At 39.3% G+C, this 21,281-nt stretch overlaps 1 protein-coding gene across 1 annotated transcript in view; it reads left to right on the top strand.

The window, feature by feature from the left end:
- Positions 1–21,281, top strand: part of CSMD3 (CUB and Sushi multiple domains 3) — a 1,169,988-nt gene that overhangs the window by 828,005 nt on the left and 320,702 nt on the right. The window contains exons 29-31 of the mRNA XM_074943928.1: positions 1,861–1,999; positions 3,783–3,970; positions 18,018–18,212. Coding sequence (XP_074800029.1) covers positions 1,861–1,999; positions 3,783–3,970; positions 18,018–18,212 — 522 coding nt within the window. The remainder of the gene's footprint in view (positions 1–1,860; positions 2,000–3,782; positions 3,971–18,017; positions 18,213–21,281) is intronic.

Below are 21,281 nucleotides of genomic sequence, written 5' to 3' on the forward strand. Positions count from 1 at the left end.
TTTGATTCCAGTATAAAATGTCATCCCCTTATAAGATTGCACTTGTCCAGTATACAATTACGGTTATATTACTTGAGTTCATGATTGGCTTGTGGTTCAATTTCTCATGTAAGTGACTTTCATTCTATGAATTAGTTTGTGTTTGCTATCCTGGTGCAATCAGACACAATCTGTTTTATATCTACCATTTGCCAGGCAGCTGATACACTGGATAACAGAGGCTTTGTAGAAAATGTAAAGTGAATGATTATCTGCACTGAAATTCAAACACAATTTGTGAAGCCTAATCTAAACACCCAAGGATGAGTTTACTGGTTACTTTGCTTTTTAAGATCTGTGATGATGATGATGATGATGATGATAATAAATAATAACAATAATAAATAAAGGCAGCAGCAGTGATGAAGATAAAGTAATCACCTTGAGAAATGAGAACTTTCTCATAGTTGTTAACTGCATGACCGTATACAATAATTAATTCCTTAATGAATGGAATAGGTGTGACCACAATATAGTTGCTGTGCAATAGGGCCCCAGTCCTGCACCATGCTCTTAGGGAATGTGAGTAGAGGTCCCTTCACCAGGGTCCCTCCTTCTTTTCTTCCTTCTCACACAGAATGCACATGGACATTGTGAATGGGTGGGAACTAGGGCTGGGGCTTCCAATGAACTCCCCATCCTCTCTGCATTTAAGCAGTCCTGGATGCACAGAAACAATTCTTGCTGCTGAGAGATGCTCCCTCCCCCCTCCCCACATATTGCCCTGTAAGTGGGGTGGCTGTCAGAGCTGTGTTTCCAGCTTGGTGTTACCTGTTGGGGTCAGGAAGGATTTTTTTCTCTGAGGAATATAAGCAAGCTGTCCAGTGAATTTTTCACCTTCCTCACAGCATCTTATGGTGCTGGTAGATTGGGGTGTTAAGAATAAGGATAGTACTGCCTCCCATCTGCACAATAATAACAGGGGAAGTAAAAAATATAAATAATTATTTTCACAACTTTTGGCCAATGTGCAGTCAGTCTACAAGGTCACAGCTCCAAGAGTAGAACAGAGTACGTGATCCAGGAGGGACTGGTGGATGCAGTTAGCCTGAGGGTCAAGGGAAAGTCTTAAGTGTTCTGAGAATTAGCTTCCTCTTGTCCATACCTTCCTCATTATTGTAACTGTCAATAATGCTACCTTAATGACTGCAGCACTTAATAATTGTCCTTTAAAAATAAAACCCAAACTTCCCTGCATGCTGTTGGGCGCACATAGAACTTTCTTTGTTCTACTTTGAGTGTGCTTGTAGGATGTACTAATATTTTCTTTGTATGCCTGTAAGCCACACTTAGTAGCATAACTGTATTATATGTAGTTTGTAAAGCCCGCAGTCCCATCAAACTGGACTGCTGATAAACTCTACCAGATGGAAACTCACATACATGTGGTTGCATTTGTAACCTCGGTAAACCCTATTTCAGCGCTTAAAAAAAAAACAACAAAAAAAACAAAAACAAAAAACCCCTGCCTTTGATGGTACTTGGTAATAGAAATCCTGAAGTGGCATGCTTGTTGTGCTTGTTTGCATATCGTTATCCAGAATACTCTTCAAATTTAGAGCAGGTTCAGAAAAGCTCTGATGTTTATGCCATGGTAACAAACTTAAAGGATGTAAAGCTCAGTGACAAATTTGACTTTGTGGTAATTAGAAGATTGACTTATCAGAAATGTGACTTTAATTTTTGCTCCTATTAAAGTTTCCTTTGTGAACTCTTGCATTAAATACACAGTGTTTCTCATTTAACTCTCTGAAGACTCTGTACTTTCAAATGTTAGTGAACAGATTGCTGGTACTTACCTTTTTCCCTCCCCATTTACAGCACCCTGTGGAGGAAACTTGACAGGCTCATCAGGTTTTATTCTTTCACCAAACTTTCCTCATCCCTATCCGCATAGTCGAGACTGTGACTGGAGTATCACTGTTAATAACGACTATGTTATATCACTAGCATTTATCAGGTAAGCTGTTATTTGGCCATATTTTTTTTTAATCATGTTTACATCATTACCATTGGTGGCTGCTCAGAGCTTGATAGGGTAAGAGCTGATAATACCTAAAGCACATTAAGTAACCATCAAAACTATCAGTAATTGTTACCTTTGTCAGCAGTCTCTGCAGAGACACCAAGGGCCGAATAAACAGAGACTTGAACACACACAGTGCTCAATCCTGCAAGGTGCTGAATATGCCTGTGAGATGCAGAAGGTCCTTAACTGACACTAACCAAACTGGAAGTGGAGGATGCTCAGCATCTTACAGGATCAAGCCTACAGAGAGATTCTCTCCATGACAAGGTCGGGAAGACAGAGTAAGCTAATTTGCGGGGTTCTCCCCTATCTGAAAGGAAGGACTTTTTTTTTTTGACCAGAGGGCTGTCAGTTCAGCACCTTTCATAGGAAATGTGCACATGAGATTAAAGCAAAACATTAAAAGTAGTATTTGGATCCAGTTTTATTAGCCCACATCGTTACATAAAATTATGGTTCATGTGAGTAATATTTTCCTGGATATTAAATTTGGTTTGTTAAACACCTCTATCATAATGCAGCACTTACTACTGTTTCAGAGAATTCAGAGAGAATGTTGCTGTCCGCATGGTATTATAAACATAAAGCAAAACCAGACACTTTCTCTGGAAAAGTATTTATTTGAAGTTGATGTTTATTATTAATAATTATTGTAATTCCCAAAGACCCCAGTTTGGTTTGAGGCCCCATTGTACTAGGAATTGTTCAAACATAAGAGACAAATCTTTCCCTGAATTTTTTAGTCATATTATAAAATTTATTGCCCAGCGATTTTTTTAATGTTTACTTTCATCTGAACTATTGCTCACCAATTACTTATTACTCAATAGCAAAATATGCACATTAAATAGATACTTTTAAGATATCAGTTAGAACTTTTACTATGTCCAGGTAGGCTTTTTACTGTACTTTATGTTCAGAAGTCTCAATGAGTCATTTGATTTTTATAGATTCATAGATTCCAAGGCCAGAAGAGCCATTGTTATCACCTGGTCCCACCTCCTGTGTAACACAGGCCATAGAACTTCCCCAACCACCTTCACAAAAAGATGTTCAAAACTCACTCAAATAGGAGGAAGAGAAGGTTGAGTATCTGACCATTCCAGCTAGGTTGGTTGTAGCCAGACTGCCACTAACCCCCTGGTATTGTCCCAGATTTCTGGGACTAGGGTCACCAAAAGGCCAAGCACTCACAGTGCTGGAAAGTTCAGTTTCAGGGGATGGCATGTACACTCTGCAAGTAACGTTATAGTGTATCTTAACACATCCCTCCCCAGGTTATAGCATGATGGGTCCCCTGGAAATTAAAATCACTGAATTTTGCACAACTCTAAAATAAATAAAGAAAAAGCAATTTCTCTTTCTCCCTCACTCACTCACTCACTCACTCACTCACTCACATATACATACCTCATGGTGGTAATTTTCTATGAGTTTGATACTCTGAATTTAGAAATATTTACATTAACAATTATTATCTAGAAAGATATCTGCATGGTTTCCAGACTGGCAGGAAAATAATGATAAATTATTATTTTTTTTAAATGTCTTTATCTTTTGTAATTAATCATCTTCACAAATCATTACTATTGAGTGTTTTTTGCCCCTACTTTTAGAAACAGTGTTGGTAAGTACTCAGTTAAGCTGATCAGAGTTAGGATATCATGCAAAGCATATTCTACCTAACATTTCTTTTCTTTTTAATGTTTTATAGTTTCAGTATTGAACCAAATTATGACTTCCTCTATATCTACGATGGGCTAGACAGCAATAGTCCACTAATTGGGAGTTTTCAAGATAGCAAGTTGCCAGAGAGGATAGAAAGCAGCTCAAACAACATGCACTTGGCTTTTCGGAGTGATGGATCTGTTAGCTTTACTGGTTTCCATCTGGAGTATAAAGGTAAATGCAACAGGTGTTCGGGTTTTTTTGTGTGTTTTTTTTTTTTTTGGTTGGTTGTGTTTGTTGTTTTTTGTTCGTTTTATATTCTGTGTATCACAAACATGAACAAAATTTGATACAAAATGTTTTATCTTATGAATATACAGAATTACACTAAAATGTGCAATTTGAGGTATGAATGTAAAATTGGTTTGTTAAAATCATTTCTCTCATTCTGGAATGGTTATATATGCACACACAGTTTAAGGTGTAATCTATCTGCAGATGGATTTCATTGTAAATGTAAATATTCAGTATGCTATTTTTAACCCACATTTTAAGACATTAGTTTACAAAGTAAAAAAACAATGTTCCAGTAACCATATTTAATTTAACAGTGCCTAATATACATGTGATACATTTATGTTGGGGAAAAAAAGCTAATAAGAACCTCTGGCATATTAGCACATTAGACCCCTGTAAGGAATGCTGATGAGATGCTGAAAGCTTTAAAAGTGTTAAATCTGTTAGGTCAATGATCTAAGAACAACAAAGAAGTCTTGAAATAGACTTTTACATGATGGTCCATATTAGATCTCTCTGAATTTGGTCTTAACACCATAGACTATAAAGTAGATCTTTGCATATTTATCGTAGGCATTCAAAGGATTGTCATTGCCTTGTTAGGCGAATAATGCTGACTGTAAAAAGTTCCTGAATATGTACTTACCCAGTAGAGAACAGTGAGTCCCAATGGATATAAATCATACCGCCAATGTATTTTAAGCTCTTTGGACCACTTCTTCAGATAGCTGGAGTGTAAAAAGGAGAGGATTCCAGTTGTTCCAGGTCCAGGTAGTTGGGGTTGGTCCTGCTTTGAGTAGGGGGTTGGACTAGATGACCTCCTGAGGTCTCTTCCAACCCTAATCATCTATGATTCTATGAAATGTGTGTTACCTTGTCAAAGCCCTTCTCTACAAGGATTTGGTTCCATGAGACTGGCTCAGCCTACTGGAGGACTGTTCTCCAGGGCATCATCTCCCCTCAGCTATGGAGTAGTTTCTACAATAAATTCATGGTAAATCCAAAAGCAACAATTTTCATTAATTTCCCCATGTCAAAGTTCTGGTCAAACTCCCCATGCTTGGACATTCATCAGACTGCTGTGTTTGGATCCCAACACTAAATCCATGCATTTTTAGTACCCTTTGGTTTGGATAGACAGGCACTCTCTTTTTCTTTGGACTCCAAGCATACTTCCTGGGCAAAGACTCTTGTCCGGTACCGCTTTGGAAGTGGGACCCTGCAGTCCAGCTGCCCAGGTCCCAAGATTAGTTCTGATCTAAGTTCCCTCTAAGCTGCGCTGCTGCGTGGCTGCGCAACTGCCTATTAAGTCCCGCACAGGGGCTCAGGGCTGCGGTAAGGAGAGATTCCTCTCCCTCAGCACGGACCTGCCTCAGTGGGGAGAGGCGCCCCTCTCTGCCAGCCAAAGCATGGACCTGCTGTGGCAGGGAGAGGCGCTCCTCCTTGCTGGACAAAGCATGGACCTGCTGTGGTGGGGAGAGGTGCCCCACCCCGCAGGCCTCAGCGCAGACCTGCCGCAGAAGGGAGAGGCGGACCTCTCCGTAGGCCCCAGCGCAGACCTGATCCGGACTTCCTGCAGCCGGGGGAGAGGAACCCCCCCTCAGCCCAACCCAGCCCCGCCAGAGGTGCCGCAGCCGGTGACAGGCACCTCTCCCTCACCCCCGAGCTGCTAGGGCAAGAGAGGGCTTGGGGAGTCCTCTCTCCCCACCACAGCCCCGGAGCAGCCTGTACCCCAAAACCCTCATCCCTGGCCCCACCCCAACCCTCTGCCCCAGCCCTGAGCCCCCTCCCACACTCCGAACCTCTCATCCCCAGCCCCATCACATGAATTTTGTTATGTGCACCAATATGAAGGTGATGTGTTACACATCACCTTCATATTGGTGCACATAACATTTATTCCGAACCTGGCACTTGGACATAAAAAAATTAGAGGGAACACTGGTGCTGATCCTCTCAAAACTTCAAGTAGTTTAAGCACACCCTTCCCAGAGGTCCAACATTGTGGGTACTCCGGTTTACTGTTTACCCCTTCAGGGCCATGTGATAGTTGAAGTAAATGTGCAAACTTTGCAGAAGAATTTCTATCCATCAGTCTACACTTTAGACAGCACAAGAGATACAGATCCAGAAAAAAAGTAAATATCTGCATGCTATTCCCTGCCTGAGTTTCCTCACCACTCTTGAGGGTTCATTGGGACTTGGGTCAGTGTTCTTTGAGGGTTCCAAGTCCCCTCTCATGGACCTCATTCCTTCAGCTCCTGGCTTCAGCTATGGAACATGGAGTTTTCTCTTTGACCCCTGCAGCCAGCTTCCTTCAACTTTGGCTGGTCTGAGAGTCAAAAGTTTCCTTCTTCTTAGGATGGATGACCCTTTGTCTCCTGACTCTCTCAGCATCTGAGTTTTTAAACGCCAGTCCTAATGCCTGGTTTCTTTGTTCCCTTCTGGGGATTTTCCATTCCTCCAATCCTTGTCCCAAAGAACAACTGAGACATCCTCCCCCTATATAACATCCTCCTTAGCATACTCAATATCCTGACAGAGCCCAGTTATTAAGTATTAATGACTTATTTTTGTTTTGTGCTGTAGCTTCTTCCAGATAATGTGTGTGATATGTGACTGGGCTTTTTTCCATCCCACAGCTGATTTACTTACACAATGAGATTGAAGCTATACATAGAGTTCATAATATCAAACAGAATTCATAAGTTGTATGTAGACAAGTCTCCAAACCATCACACCTTACCTCTCAGAGAACACCCTCTCTTGTTCCTGAGCAGGGAACTGAATAGTGACAGAGTCATACAGGAGCACTAAGGCATCACTTGTAGAGGAAGGGGGCAATGAGGCAGTGCAGAGGCACAGGCCCTCAAGCAAATCTCGTGAGATACATGGATTTTAACGGATAAAAAGTCTCTTGAGTTCTCTTTAGGGACACTGTGCTCACCAATGGATACAGAACAATGAGTTTAAACCTATGCAAGTGCAGTTACCATTCCTTGTACTCACTGTTGGAAGCTGTGTCCATTGTTCTGATGAAAGAATTAGGCCCACAAAATTAGGTGGACTTTGAAAACAAATAGAAGTTAAATGCAGATTAAATTTTGAGGCATTATTGTCAGTTACATTATAACTAATAACTATAATATTTTTATTTACATAAAAGTGATATCGAGGCCCCATTGTGCTAGGCACTGTAAAGACACTTAGAACGATGCAGTGCTCCCCTCAAAGAGTTTACAATCTAAATAGAAAAGACAGACAAAGGATGGGAGAAAGGAAGTATTGTTAATCCTGTTTTACAAATAGGGATCAGAAGCATAGAGATGTTAAATGACTCGTCCAGCAGCATCATGTAGATAGTCTGTGGAAGAGCAGGAAATTTAATTGAGAAAATCCTGAATTCCAGTCCATTGTCTTAATTTCAAAACCTCTAAATGTTTAATCTCAGTAAACTCTTGGACTCATTGATATCTACTTGCAGTGAATTCCAAAGGTTAATTAATTAATATAAATGAGGCAAGCTCTCCCTGCCTGACCTGCCTTTGAGTCAAACTCTTGTGTTACCAATGTTATTGTCTGTGTCATGGGATTGATTGGGAAGTCTTGGATTCCACATTATGATTTCACCAAAAAATGATAAGCTTTCCTTGGATGGCTGAAAGGACAATATGTCTCATCAAAAAATATCAAAGAATAATTAGGTAAAATAAATAGCAAGTGTATTGAAAAACTCAGCCCAGGAACAGAAGGATATATGTTAAGTTTCCAGTCAAAGCAAGGCTTATGGACTCTTGGGCCTTTTTAAGGCTAATTAATTGGTCTGTTCTTTCTCCCAAATAAAGTATGAAAGACCACCACTGAAGGCTACAATCTCCCTGTGACATTACACACGGTACAACCTGGACTGTTAGACTTAAGCTGCATCCCCTCAGTTCTCCAGCCTGGGGTGCATTTGACAGTGCTTTGCTGTGAGCACAACCACTCCTGGCCTGCTCACACCCAGCCCTCAGCAGGTAAACTACCCTCTGATATACTGCCAGAGTGCCTCAGCCAGCCAGATTGCCCCCCTTGAATTCTACAGCAGAGTGACACCAGCAAATTCCCAGTGTCAGACTTTCCACCAAAAATGTGTGTCTTGTATTGCCCAGTCCTGGACAATACAAGCTCATATAAATTACATCATTTCATTAATAGCAAATTATATACACAAATGTTGTTGTCTCAAATGGAGTTCCCCCAAACACTTAAGTCCAAACACACTGGCTTAGATAAAACAATAAAACAAGTTTATTAACTTCAGAAAGATAGCTTTTAAATGATTATATGTAATGAGGCATAAAAGTCAGAATTGGTTATAAATAAATAAAAGGTGAAACACAAACTAATACCCAGCTTAACAAGCTAAGTGAATTAAAAGCAAAATGTCTGTCGCCAAATGCTTTTGAAGACTTACTGGCTGGATGCCTTTCAACCAGGACCCTTCCCCCAGTTCAATGCTCCTTTTCTTGTCCTTCAGGCATTGTGGATGTCGTGGGCAAAGAGAAATGAAGGAGAGAGGTGATTTGGGGCCTCTGTTCCTCATTTTTACATGTCTTTCTCCTCTTTGAGTAATGTCTCCAAGTGGGGTTCAGGCAACAGCAAGTCTGTTTGCACAAAAATTTAAAGCTGTTCCATCACCAATATATACATTTCTCTCACACACTTCTTCCTGCCAAAGAATGGCCATTTAACCAGGTGATAGTCCATTAGATTATTTTGATAAGTTGCTGTGGTGCTGGCTAGCCTTTTGTCTCTGAGGAACTGGTATGAAGCTGTTTCTCCTGACTTTGGAACATGTTGTATACAGTAGAATTTTATAACTTTACATACATATTTCACCAGGACAATAATGTTCAGCAGATTATGAATTTTCAAACAATACCTCACAATGCATACTTTCTACAAAATTTATCATTGAGTTGTAAAATGATGAAAATACGGGTACAGACTTTCTCACTCCCCTCTTTCTGCTTGTGCATCCAGGGAAGAAAATCGCATAGGTAATGGAATTTTGAAATCAAGAAGCCTGGGTTTTGTGCCTAGCTTTACCACTGATTTGCTGTGTGATCTTGTGAAAATACTTATTTGTCTGTTTCTCAGGATTTGCCATCTGTATAAATGATAGTGATTGCCCACCTATATAAAGTGATTTGAAATTTGTATCTGCAACTCTAAATAACAGTAGTGTTTATCCATCAGGTTGTTTGGGAAACAATGGGCCTAATTCTACTTCTCCCTCCTCTGACATGGGGAAAATTCTCCCTGAATCCAGTGTTGGGATCAAAATGACAGCACTTGCCTACAAATACATTTCAAATTAGCATTTGGAAATTGACATATGAGCAAGAAGAGATTTTATTTCCCCATAAAAAACAACAACAAAGATTATGATTATTTTCTTATTACCATTACACACTTCTGACACCCTCAGACAGAGTAGTGCCTTACACTGTGAGATGTTCATTATCCTCTGGAATAGGTACTGCTCAACATATTGTGATGGTGCCAGAATCACTTCTATAATGTCCACATTAATACAAAGGAACTATTGTAATGTTTCATATTCATTTGTATTAATGGTTTCTAGCCCTTGCATTTCAATCCATTGCTTGATTCTTCAGTGATGTGTTACAGTTCACTTAAGTGCTATACATAAACATCCAATACCTAAAGCAAAATATCCAATAGCAAAGAATGAATTACTGGAGCATAAAAGAAACACTGAAAATATGGTAGAGACACAGTAGAATCTGGAATTATCAAAATGCCTTTTTCATCTTCCTTGGTTTTTCCCCCCCTTTTCCCTTACAAATATCAATGGCATTTACGGGTACCTCTTTGGCATGAGTCACTCTGTAGTAAGTACAACAAAGGCACTCTTAGGGTACCATATTAACATAACAGAAACATGATACTTAAAATAGCAAAAATAACATCACATCACACTTGAAAAAGCCAAAATAATTAATACATTTAAATGAGCAACAACAAAACTGTTGGATAAACTCTTGATACATTATTTATTATTATTATTGCAATCAAATGTTCATTCTCCATAGAGGCAATTATGATTGTCACTCTTGGGTTTGCGCTTCAAATGTGAGGCCAAATGGGGAACTTGTATAGCTCAAAGTACAGAGCACTGGCTTCAGGAGTGGGGGTTATTAATTAAGGCCAGCTCTGCATTAGGGCTTGTCTTCCCTGCAACAGTTCACTTGAATTACTCCACTCAAGTCACGCCACTCAAACTAGACTAACTCGAGTGGAATTACTCGAGTAGAAATAACTCAAATGTAGCTGCTCAGGGAGCTTGAGTGAAAGCAGCCATGCTGTGAAACAATGCTTAAACTACACAGAGTGATTTGATTAGCAGCACAGAGAGATTGGATTAAGAGCTGGTGAGTTGCGTTTAATTTGAGCTGCTGCCTGTACATGCATCTCCACTAGATCACTAGATCAAGTGTAGTATCATTTGAGCTTCATCCCTCATGCCCTCAGGGGGCCAACTATCCTGCCTTTAAAGCAATACTTATTTATGATGGACATTTTTGTGTGTGGATGGGAATATGGATTGGGGCAACAGTCAAGCTAACGCTGCAGTGAAGAAAAGACTTCAGAACCTGAGTGCTTTAGTACCAGTTCCTTTGTGACCACGTTTGGCTTATGAACTGGCCTTCATCCGTGGTAAGTGCCATATGTATTAGTTTCAGAGTAACGGCCATGTTAGTCTGTATACGCAAAAAGAAAAGGAGGACTTGTGGCACCTTAGAGACTAACCAATTTATTTGAGCATAAGCTTTCATGAGCTACAGCTCACTTCATCGGATGCATACTGTGGAAAATACAGAAGATGTTTTTATACACACAAACCATGAAAAAAATGGGTGTTTATCACTATAAAAGGTTTTCTCTCACCTCACCTCACTCTCCTGCTGGTAATAGCTTATCTAAAGTGATCACTCTCCGTACAATGTGTATGATAATCAAGGTGGGCCATTTCCAGCTGCACAAGGAATTTGAGAGTCATGACTCCATTGGCATCAGGGAGATTTGGTTCTCCCTCACAACCCTTGCACCTGCAGTTTCTTATATTTGTTTGTTTGTTTTTGTTCTCCCACATTCCCTCCTTTCTCCTTCAGAATGGAGAAGCATTCTGGTGGCTTTGAGAAGTGCTCAGAGTACAGTTGCAGTATGTTCATAAGGGAGAGGCATGACTCTAATATCCTGATCTGTGGAGCACACTGAGACTTCTTTGTCTTTGAAATTTGCTCATGGATGTCACAGTAAGCTGAACAAAGTGCCTGAAAATTCTCCTTGCTTCTGATATTGCTTCCCATATGTTGGATGCAAAATGTCCTAAAAGGTCTTGAAAGTATCTTTTGCCTTGGCTATCCAATGTAAAGGGTTCTCAGTTCAGCACTGAAACTCTACCAGCAACATCCATGTATGCATTGGTCTCCAAGCTGCATTTCAACTGCCTCAAAGCATCCAGTGAGACCTGACATGTCAGTGTTAACACACCACATCTAATGATTGCTGTCTTTGGTTTAGTCCCACCATCCACGCAGTGCTTAATGGAGACCTAATGCCATCTGTGTGGTCAGGGAGGGACTCTTTGCCCTTGGAGGGTACACTGCCACCACCAAGTGATTTAACACAGAATCAGGGAAAGGACCACTTGGAGTTCCTATTCCCCCAAAATATCCCCCCAAGCTGTTACACCCCCTTTTCTTGGGAGGCTTGAGAATAATATCCTAACCAGTTGGTTACAAAGTGATCACAGACCCAAACCCCTGGGTCTTAGGACAATAGAGAAATCAGTCAGGCTCTTAAAAGAAACAGAACTTTATTAGAAAGAAAAAAGGTAAAAGAAGCACCTCTGTAAAATTAGAAGGGAAGCTAATCTCACAGGGCAATCAGATTTAAAACACAGAGGATTTCCCTCTGGGCAAAAACTTTAAAGTTACAATAAGAAAACCAGGAATACACCTTCCTCTCAGCACAGAGAAAATCACAAGCCAAAACAAAAGTAAACTAACGCATTTCCTTGCTAGTACTTACTAATTCTAATGGAGTTGGATTGCTTGCTTGTTTGATCTCTCTCCAGCAAGCACAGAGAACAGACAGACAAAAGCCTTCACCCCCTGCCCCGATTTGAAAGTATCTTGTCCCCTTATTGGTCCTTTTGGTCAGGTGCCAGCCAGGTTACCTGAGCTTCTTAACCCTTTACAGATAAAAGGATATTGTGCCTCTGGCCAGGAGGGATTTTATAGTACTGTATACAAGAAGGTTGTTACCCTTCCCTTTATATTTATGACAACTACCTTGGTCATATGTTAGAATCTGATTTACAGACATCTTCCTTCCATGTTCGTTCAACACCTATTTCAGATTTCTATGAGTAAGATGAGGGTGCTGCATGTTTCAGGTTTTATTTTGAAATATACTTATTAAGAAGATGCATCTTAGCTTTGTTTTTATGGCAACATCTTTAGTGTTTAGTCAACATGCATGGGAATCTATATTAGCTGTATCTTTGGAGAAAATAAAATTGCGTAACTGTAATTGCTGCTCACTGAAGATATATAATGTGACTGATCACTACTCTCCCAGACACCTCCCTTCAGTGTTTGAGTGTTTTGTAACTGCAGCTTTTGATATTGCATTCTATATATGACTGATTATTCCACCTCATTTTCTCTTCCTCTCTAATTTGTTATATGGCATCCATATGTATCCATCCTTCCTTCCTTTATAAATTGACTTATGTTATGGTTTTATTGCATATTTCTTTGAAGGTTTTTGTGGTTATCCTATTCTGTACCAGGAGTGCATTCCAGATTTGTGGACCTGTCTCAGCAATAGCTCTGACTCGTACACAGAAACTTCATGATTTCTCTAGTTATAACAGAGAGGATATGAATAGGATGAGGCGGTCCTGCAGGTAAACTGTGGACCTTTGAAAATGAGGGACAATGTTTTAAATTTAACCTAAAGTGGTGTGATGTGATGTTTTACTGAAATGTCAGTAAATTGTACTTTCTCTCCATTCATTTACTATCAGAAACAGATTTCAAGATATTTGTGTTGTATACGTTTTGCTCTTTATAATCAGTTTTCTCCTCCACTCCCATTCATTTACTGATGTTACACTGTACTTTCTGAGACATCACAGGTCATAACTTTGGAGAGAATTATGATGCCACAAACACTGGAATCAGCATCCAAAAATAAATCTGCTTGCATGCATACTACCTATGCTTAAGTGATCCCGTCTTTCCTTCCTGGGTTTACTTGGGAGTAGGCAACACTCACCTGTGTGTCAGGGTGCCTGTCAAATGTAAAGGGGATCCTGAGTATCCCAGTGGTGATGGTGGATGTGTGGGAATCCTCTATCCACCCCTCTGCTGCAGTCATTTTACTTATAAGGAAAATTAATCTTGGAGGTGCATCTACCTTGCTGGGGCTGGTACTGACATGCCTTGGGAGCCTCCAGAAGTAAAGCTGAGCTACTCTATGCAATGGGTCTAACTCAAAAGTACCAGTTATAAATTCTGTACTGGTTAACACATCTTTACTTGGGCTGCCGATTAGTCGCAGTTATCTCACGCGATTAATTAAAAAAAATTAATCATGATTAATTGCAGCTTGAATCACACTGTTCAACAATAGAATACCAACTTAAATTTATTTAATATTTTTGGATGATTTTCTACATTTTCAAATATATTGATTTCATTACAACAGAGTACGAAGTGTACAGTGCTTACTTTATATTTTTACAAATGTTTGCACTGTGTAAATGATAAAATAAATAGTATTTTTCAATTCACCTAATACAAGTACTGTAGTGCATTCTCTTTATCATGAAAGTGCAACTTACAAATGTATATTTTTTTTGTTACAAAACTGCACTCAAACAAAACAGTTTAAAACTTTGGAGCATACAAGTCCACTCAGTCCTACTTCTTACTCAGCCAATCTCTAAGACAAACAAGTTTGTTTACATTTACGGGAGATAATGCTGCCCGCTTCTTATTTACAGTGTCACCTGAAAGTAAGTACTGGCGTTCACATGGCACTTTCCTTGACGACACTGCGAGGTATTTACATGCCAGATATGCTAAACATTTGTATGCCTCTTCATGCTTCGGACACCATTATAGAGGACATGCATTCATTGTGATGATGCTCATTAAAAAAATAATGTGTTAATTAAATTTGTGACTGAACTCCTTGGGGGAGAAGTGTATGTCTTTTGCTCTGTTTTACTCACATTCTGCCATATATTTCATGCTATAACAGTCTTGGATGATGACCCAGCACATGTTCTAAGAACACTTTCACTGCAGATTTGACAAAATGCAAAGAAGTTACCAATGTGAAATTTCTAAGGATACAGCACTTGATCCAAGGTTTAAGAATCTGAAGTGCCTTCCAAAATCGGAGAGGGACGAGGTGTGGAGCATGCTTTCAGAAGTCTTAAAAGAGCAATACTCCAGTGCAGAAACTACAGAACCTGAACCACCAAAAAAAGAAAATTAACCATCTGCTGGTGGCATCTGACTCAAATGATGAAAATGAACATGCCTCGGTCCGTACTACTTTGGATAGTCATCGAGCAACCCATCATCAGAAGGGACACATGTCCTCTGGAATGGTGGCTGAAGCATGAAAGGACATATGAATCTTTAGCACATCTGACATGTAAATATCTTGTGACGCTGGCTACAACAGTGCCATGCGAACGTCTGTTCTGACTTTCAGGTGACATTATAAACAAGAAGTCGGCAGCATTATCTCCCGCAAGAGATACTTGTTTGTCTGAGTGATTGGCTGAACAAGAAATAGGCCTGAGTGGACTTACAGGCTCTACAGTTTTACATTGTTTTGTTTTTGAATGCAGTTATTTTTGTACATAATTCTACATTTGTAAGTTCAACTTTCATGATAAAAAGAGATTGCACTACAGTATTTGTAATGGGGGAGTTGAAAAATACTGTTTTTGTTTTTTACAGTGCAAATATTTGTAATAAAAACAAATATAAAGTGAACACTCTACACTTTGTATTCTGTGTTGTAACTGAAATCAATATATTTGAAAAATGTAGAAAAACATCCAAAATATTTATCCAAAACATCCATTTGTATTCTATTGTTTAACAGTGCGATTAAAACTGCAATTAATCACTATTATCTTTTTAAATCGTGATTCATCGTAAAAAAAACCCTAAATAAATAAATAAATAAATGGTATTCTGTTATTGTTTAACAGCGCAATTAATCATGATTTTTTTTAAATCATGCGATCACAATTAATATTTTTAATCGCTTGATATCCCTAATCTTTATTTAACAATTTAGAAAAAAACAGGATATAACAGATTGAGATTAATTAAAGTGTCTCAACCCCTTCAAGTCAGCAGAGGGGTGCTTAAATCAATTAATAAATACAGTTTACAGTAGTAAATGAAACTTAACCAATATACATTTTTATGCCAGAATTAGCTACCCCACCTCTGAGTGTGCACTCCTCTGAACTTCAAAGTTCTAGACAACTGCTTGTGTGGGCGTGCTTGGAGACGCTCAAGCTGGGGACAGCACTTTGTTGGTCCGGTAAAGTAATCCAGCCAAGTCAACAAAAGGCAGAGTGATTCTAAATGTGGATCAATCCAAGCTCCACAACTGCTCTGAAGACGGGCGTTGTTATAATCAGAGGTCAATAATCTTGGATCCTGGTTAGACAAGATCACTTTTCAGCCTCAAGGAAACCACTTAGTCTTTCATCACCCCCTTTTCCTTGACAGCACTTTCCTAAATAAATAAAAGAAGAGTTGTGGTTACTCACACTGTTTTCACCCAAACTCAGTCAGTTCTTGCCCCAACAACAGGCTTTGCCCTGGCTTGGACAAAGCTCCACAAAGCTATCTCTTCTATACCCTGATCAGGGGACCGTTAACAATCTCAGCTCCCAAGTCACAATAGGGGACCGCAGCAGGCTGGTGCCCTGCTTGAACAGAGCTCAGACAAGACTCCCTGCAACTCCGCAGCTATTCACTTTTAACTTTCTAAGTCCTCAAAAAATGGAGCCCATTGAAACCGAGGCAGGGAAGTCTGTCTCCTTCCCCAAAGTATCATGGGAGTTGTAGTCTTCAAGGCTGGATTGCAGCACCTGGGATCTTCCTGAGTGGAACACCCTCAATTAAGTTCAGAGGCTCCTTTCATGGGGATGTCTACACTTAAATATAACTGTACAGTTGTTGTTGTATCTAACAGTCATATGGGACACATCAACACTGCAAATAAGGTGTGTGAGTTCTGATAAAATATTTGGAAAAAGAATGGGGTTTCAACAGCTCTATTTACAATGTCAATGGACATAACACTCTAATGACAAATATGAAGTTTAAATAATGAAAAAGACATTCCATGTTTCTCTGTTCTGATGCAGATGTACCTGGAACATTATATAATATGAGTATTTTATTTCTCTCCTCTTGCTAGTTCTCATATTAAATGAGAGGGTGAAATATGCAGTTCTCATAGTCTAGTGAGGTGTCTTCTGTTTGATCAGCTAGCTATGGTAATGCTCTTAAGTCAATCTCCCCCATACAACCACAAAAGTATCTATGTATGATGTGCTTCTTGTGTCATTTTCTGATATCATATACTATTTGTTTAATGAAATTAAATTACAAGTATTTCCTTTTTTTGCATTTACTTTCTTCCTGTGGGTTATTGCTGCTCAAATTGCAAAACACGTTGAGCTACTATTTGCTTGTAGTGTGTTAACTTCTTGATGGCTCTTTGGCATTAGACAGTTTATTTTTATTACAGAAAGAAGGGAGAAACAACAGGACCATGTGCAAGTGTTAAGATAGTTTTGAATATAGTGAGAAGTTACAAATAAGAAATACATTTGATAAGTACAGTATCAGGAATCTATATATAATGAGACCTCCAATGAGTAAAAAAAAATACATTTACAGAGGGAAAACTTTTATAATAAAAAATGGTACTGTAGATACAAATTTGCTGTTCACTTTGAACAAATCTGAAATGCTGATCATTTATGTGCACTTTATTTGATTATAAAGTACTTAGTAACTAATTTTTCAGTTCTGAGTTTTCAATCAATATAATTTTAAAAACAAACAACCACTCATGTTTGCCTAATTGCCCATGGGCCACTGTGTATGAGATCTTAGTTCAGGCCTCCTACTTGACTACATCACTGCCTGATAGGATTGACAGTCCACCAACAGAAAAGAGTGGTTGTTCTGTTGAGAGAACTCTACATATAGGGAGTAGTCAGGGGTGAAAGTAACTGAAATGACTTACTGGTACGCAGGGCGCCAGGATTCTGAGCATGGCAGGGGTGGGGGGCTCTGCCCCCCTCCCCTGGAAAGGGTGGGATCTTGGGAGGAAGGGGCAGGGCCTCTGGTGCAAGGGGCAGGGCTGGAGCCAAAATCCCCCAGCCAGCCCTTTTAGCTCTGCCTGGCCCGCACCACCCGGGGCTTCAGCAGCCATTTAAAGGACCTGGGAGCCCCCAGCCCTTTAAATTGCCACCAGAGCCCCGGGGTAGCAGTGGTGGGGCCAGGAGCCCGGGGCCCTTTTAAATCACCGGGCCCCGGGGCAGTTGCCCCTTTTGCCTCCCCCCTTTCCCCCCATCAGCGGCTCTGCCGGTATTGGCTGGACCAGCTTACTTTTTTACCTCTGGGGATAGTTCTTGGTCATTATAGAGTACTGTGTGCAGTTCTCCTAAATTGATGGAAAGATCAATGAGATACAGAACGTATGAAGGATGAACTGAGGAATTTAAAAGGAAGAAAATTTTAGGCTCCTATGAGCTCTGAGGGGACCTAAAAGCACCGCAGGAATAATCTATCCAACATTTCCATATGTACTTAAAATTGCCTTTGCATTTGCTTTCTTTTTGTAGCAAAACTACGTGAGTCCTGCTTTGATCCTGGGAATGTAATGAATGGCACAAGACTTGGAATGGATTATAAACTGGGATCAACAGTCACATATTACTGTGATGCAGGTTATGTTCTTCAAGGGTATTCTACACTTACCTGTATTATGGGAGATGATGGAAGACCTGGGTGGAACAGAGCGCTACCCAGCTGTCATGGTAAGAGCTGTATTTTCTGCAGTTATTTCATGACTTGCAAGAGACACACAAGTGAATATAAACATATATTTATTATATAGTGATTTTAATAAGCCTTTTTTATATATTTTCCTCTTTAGGATATATACCCTTTTCTTCAGTGTACCATAAGCAATACTGTATGAAAGAGTAAATATAATATCAATTGACAAATGTTTAGAGATGTGGGGATTTTACTGATTCACTTAGTAATACCAGATGAATACAGCAGCAAATAATTACTACCGACGATAGTCTTTTTGTCTTCGGCAAATGTATGGTAGAATAGAATATTATGTACACATAATGATTTTTGCTTAACTAGATCATTAGCTTATACTCTTAATTTTAATAGTATTTAAAATAATAGTTCTTAGGATACTTAATGCATTATTGCTACACTTTTTGTTTATGATCAAAATATTATATTGGATTATTTAACATATTTCATGTGAATTTTCTAGGAAAATTTAATCTAAAAAATTGAAAATACATTATGGGCAGTATTCCCTTGACTATCAAGTGCATATGTGTTTGCAGGGTTAGGCTTTAAATGTGGGGTCCATTTTACCAGTATGGTGCTAACTCTCCATAACAATTGACAGACACAAAGCAAGACAGTATAGCTTTGACATGTCCTTCGCCATTGGACCCAAAAACTGTCTCTCCTTCTGGTGTTACTTAAATTTTAATTAAATTACATTATTTACATCAAAAATGCTAAATTATTAAATTGAGGTTGTGGCTAATATAGTTTATATTACATAAAGGAAAATGAAATATCCATGATCTAAGCTCCCCATGCTGTTAGATTGTAGTTGATCTACATTTTGAATCTTTTTGCTGACATTGTGCTAAATTCAGAACTGCTGTAAGGAGGTATGAATCCATTGAATTTCAACCCCCTCACACTAAGACTGAACTTGACCTATTGACATGTTACTTGAGTCTTGCGTGTTTTGTAGGGACAACAATGCTAAATTGTTATTACCACCCAAAATGCATACATGCTAAATAGTAATATGTGTTACCAGTGTTTGTCTCTTTTTATGTGTGTGTGATGTTATGAACAAGTAGAACTCTGGGGGCAGGGAAAGAGGAGAAGATGATGATGATGATGAACTGACCTCAAAATAGAAAAAAAGTGATTACTGACTGATGAAAGAAGGGATATGAAGCGTAAGGATTTAGGGAAACTACCTACGGTTTTTAGGGTTATCCAGTATTAAAACACCAGTCTTCACTTCTGGAGCATCAAGATGCTAATGCTGTGGAATACTGGCCGTAATAAACTCTGTAGGGAAAATGTGTTCCAGCTTGGGAAACATGGAGAAGTGTAGAGCAAACAGAAGTTTCTTCCAAGCAAACCCTTTCTTTGTTTTTAAATGACACTTGGGATTTTTTTTTCAAGTTTAAGAAAGAGAGAGAGAGAGAGAGAAATTTTTCTTGGGTAGAAGGGATGGTGCTATAATTGTGGTCATTAGTGCTGCTATACTCTTGTTAATGGTTTGTAACAGCTTCAAAATCTTCCATATTTCCAGAGGGGGTTAACTCAGCATGTTTGTAATAAAGAGAGAGACTTTTTTTGCTTGGGAGGAAAAGCTGCAATTTTATTAAAAAAACACCCTCATAATAGAGGTTTCAGAGTAGCAGCCGTGTTCGTCTGTATTCGCAAAAAGAAAAGGAGTACTTGTGGCACCTTAGAGACTAACCAATTTATTTGCGCATAAGCTTTCGTGAGCTACAGCTCACTTCATCGGATAGGTGATGGTCAGTCCTTGCTCATTCTAACCAAATCTAGTTCTCTAGGTTGCCTGAAGACCTTAAGGTCCTTCAAGAATGCGTAGTACTTAGGTCCCATATTACCCTGACATCCCTGCATAGATTCTGGCCACCAGAATGATGCCAAATGATAAGCCCAGTGGGAGGCACTTACCCTTATACTGGTCAGTTGTGCCTAAACTCTGTGGCCTGTTCAAGTATACAGATTTGGCTAGCATAGTGGTTTCCTCCCAACTGCTAAAGTCTTATCCTATAGCTGTTACTTTGCTTGTGGTGCAGTATGATCTATTTTAGCAACAGATGACTAAGGAGTTCTACCTTTTGGTAATTTTATGTAAGAAAATTAGCAAATGTATTTATTTACTTACATGGAGCGTGGGGGAGAAGAGGAAGACAGAAGGAATGGAAGCTTTAAGTTGTCACCAGGACTGGGCAGAGGAGAATCAGGGTGCTGTGATTGGGAACTGACGGGGACCCATTCTTTACTGCACCCAAGCTTTGCTCGGCTGCAGAGAAAAATTGGGCCTCCTCAGTCCTGCCAGCTTTAGATTTGAAGTTGCATTCGTAAAGCTAACGTTGTTTCAGTACAGATACACAATACATCTGATCACATTTTTTTATGATCTCTAATTATTTCCTTGTAATCTAAACCTTGCAATCAGGGGTTTATAGATTTTTTTTCTTTCTGTTTTTTTTTTTTTTTAATATTTTGCTCAAACAGTTCTCTGCATTAGATATGACTTGCCTTTGACTAAAAACCTTATTTCAAATGTTCTTGAAACATCTCTAATAGGTGTGGGATATGAACCAAGTCCACGGTCTCATTCTATTATGAATCCATGCAAAGATTATCCAGTCTAACACAGTAAGCCATTTGGCATTTGATGATGGCTGTTAAGAACAGGATATGATTAAAGGATGCAGATGAAACATTCATAAAATGAAAGCTGATAAATAATGATTTTTGTCAACTTTACGAAATAATTTCTTCAGCATTACATAATATTTTAACTTTTGCCTGGCTAAAATCAGTTGTTTAAAAGTTAGTATGTTGTGCTCAGCACAGTGGAAAACCTTATATCTTACTGAGAAGAATGCATGTAATCACCATCAGATGTGAGCGCAAAGACTGTCCGATTCAGTTCAATTAAGTCTATAATTTGTATCTTTGAAAGCCTTGACTCCTGACATCCAAATGTCTTCAACCCATGGGAGTAGCTAGCAATTTAAAATATGTTCATGCACAGGCTGCTTCATGGCTAATCACTG

Source organism: Natator depressus, chromosome 2 (genome assembly GCF_965152275.1).
Source record: "Natator depressus isolate rNatDep1 chromosome 2, rNatDep2.hap1, whole genome shotgun sequence".
In the NCBI taxonomy this organism is placed as follows: Eukaryota; Metazoa; Chordata; order Testudines; family Cheloniidae; genus Natator; species Natator depressus.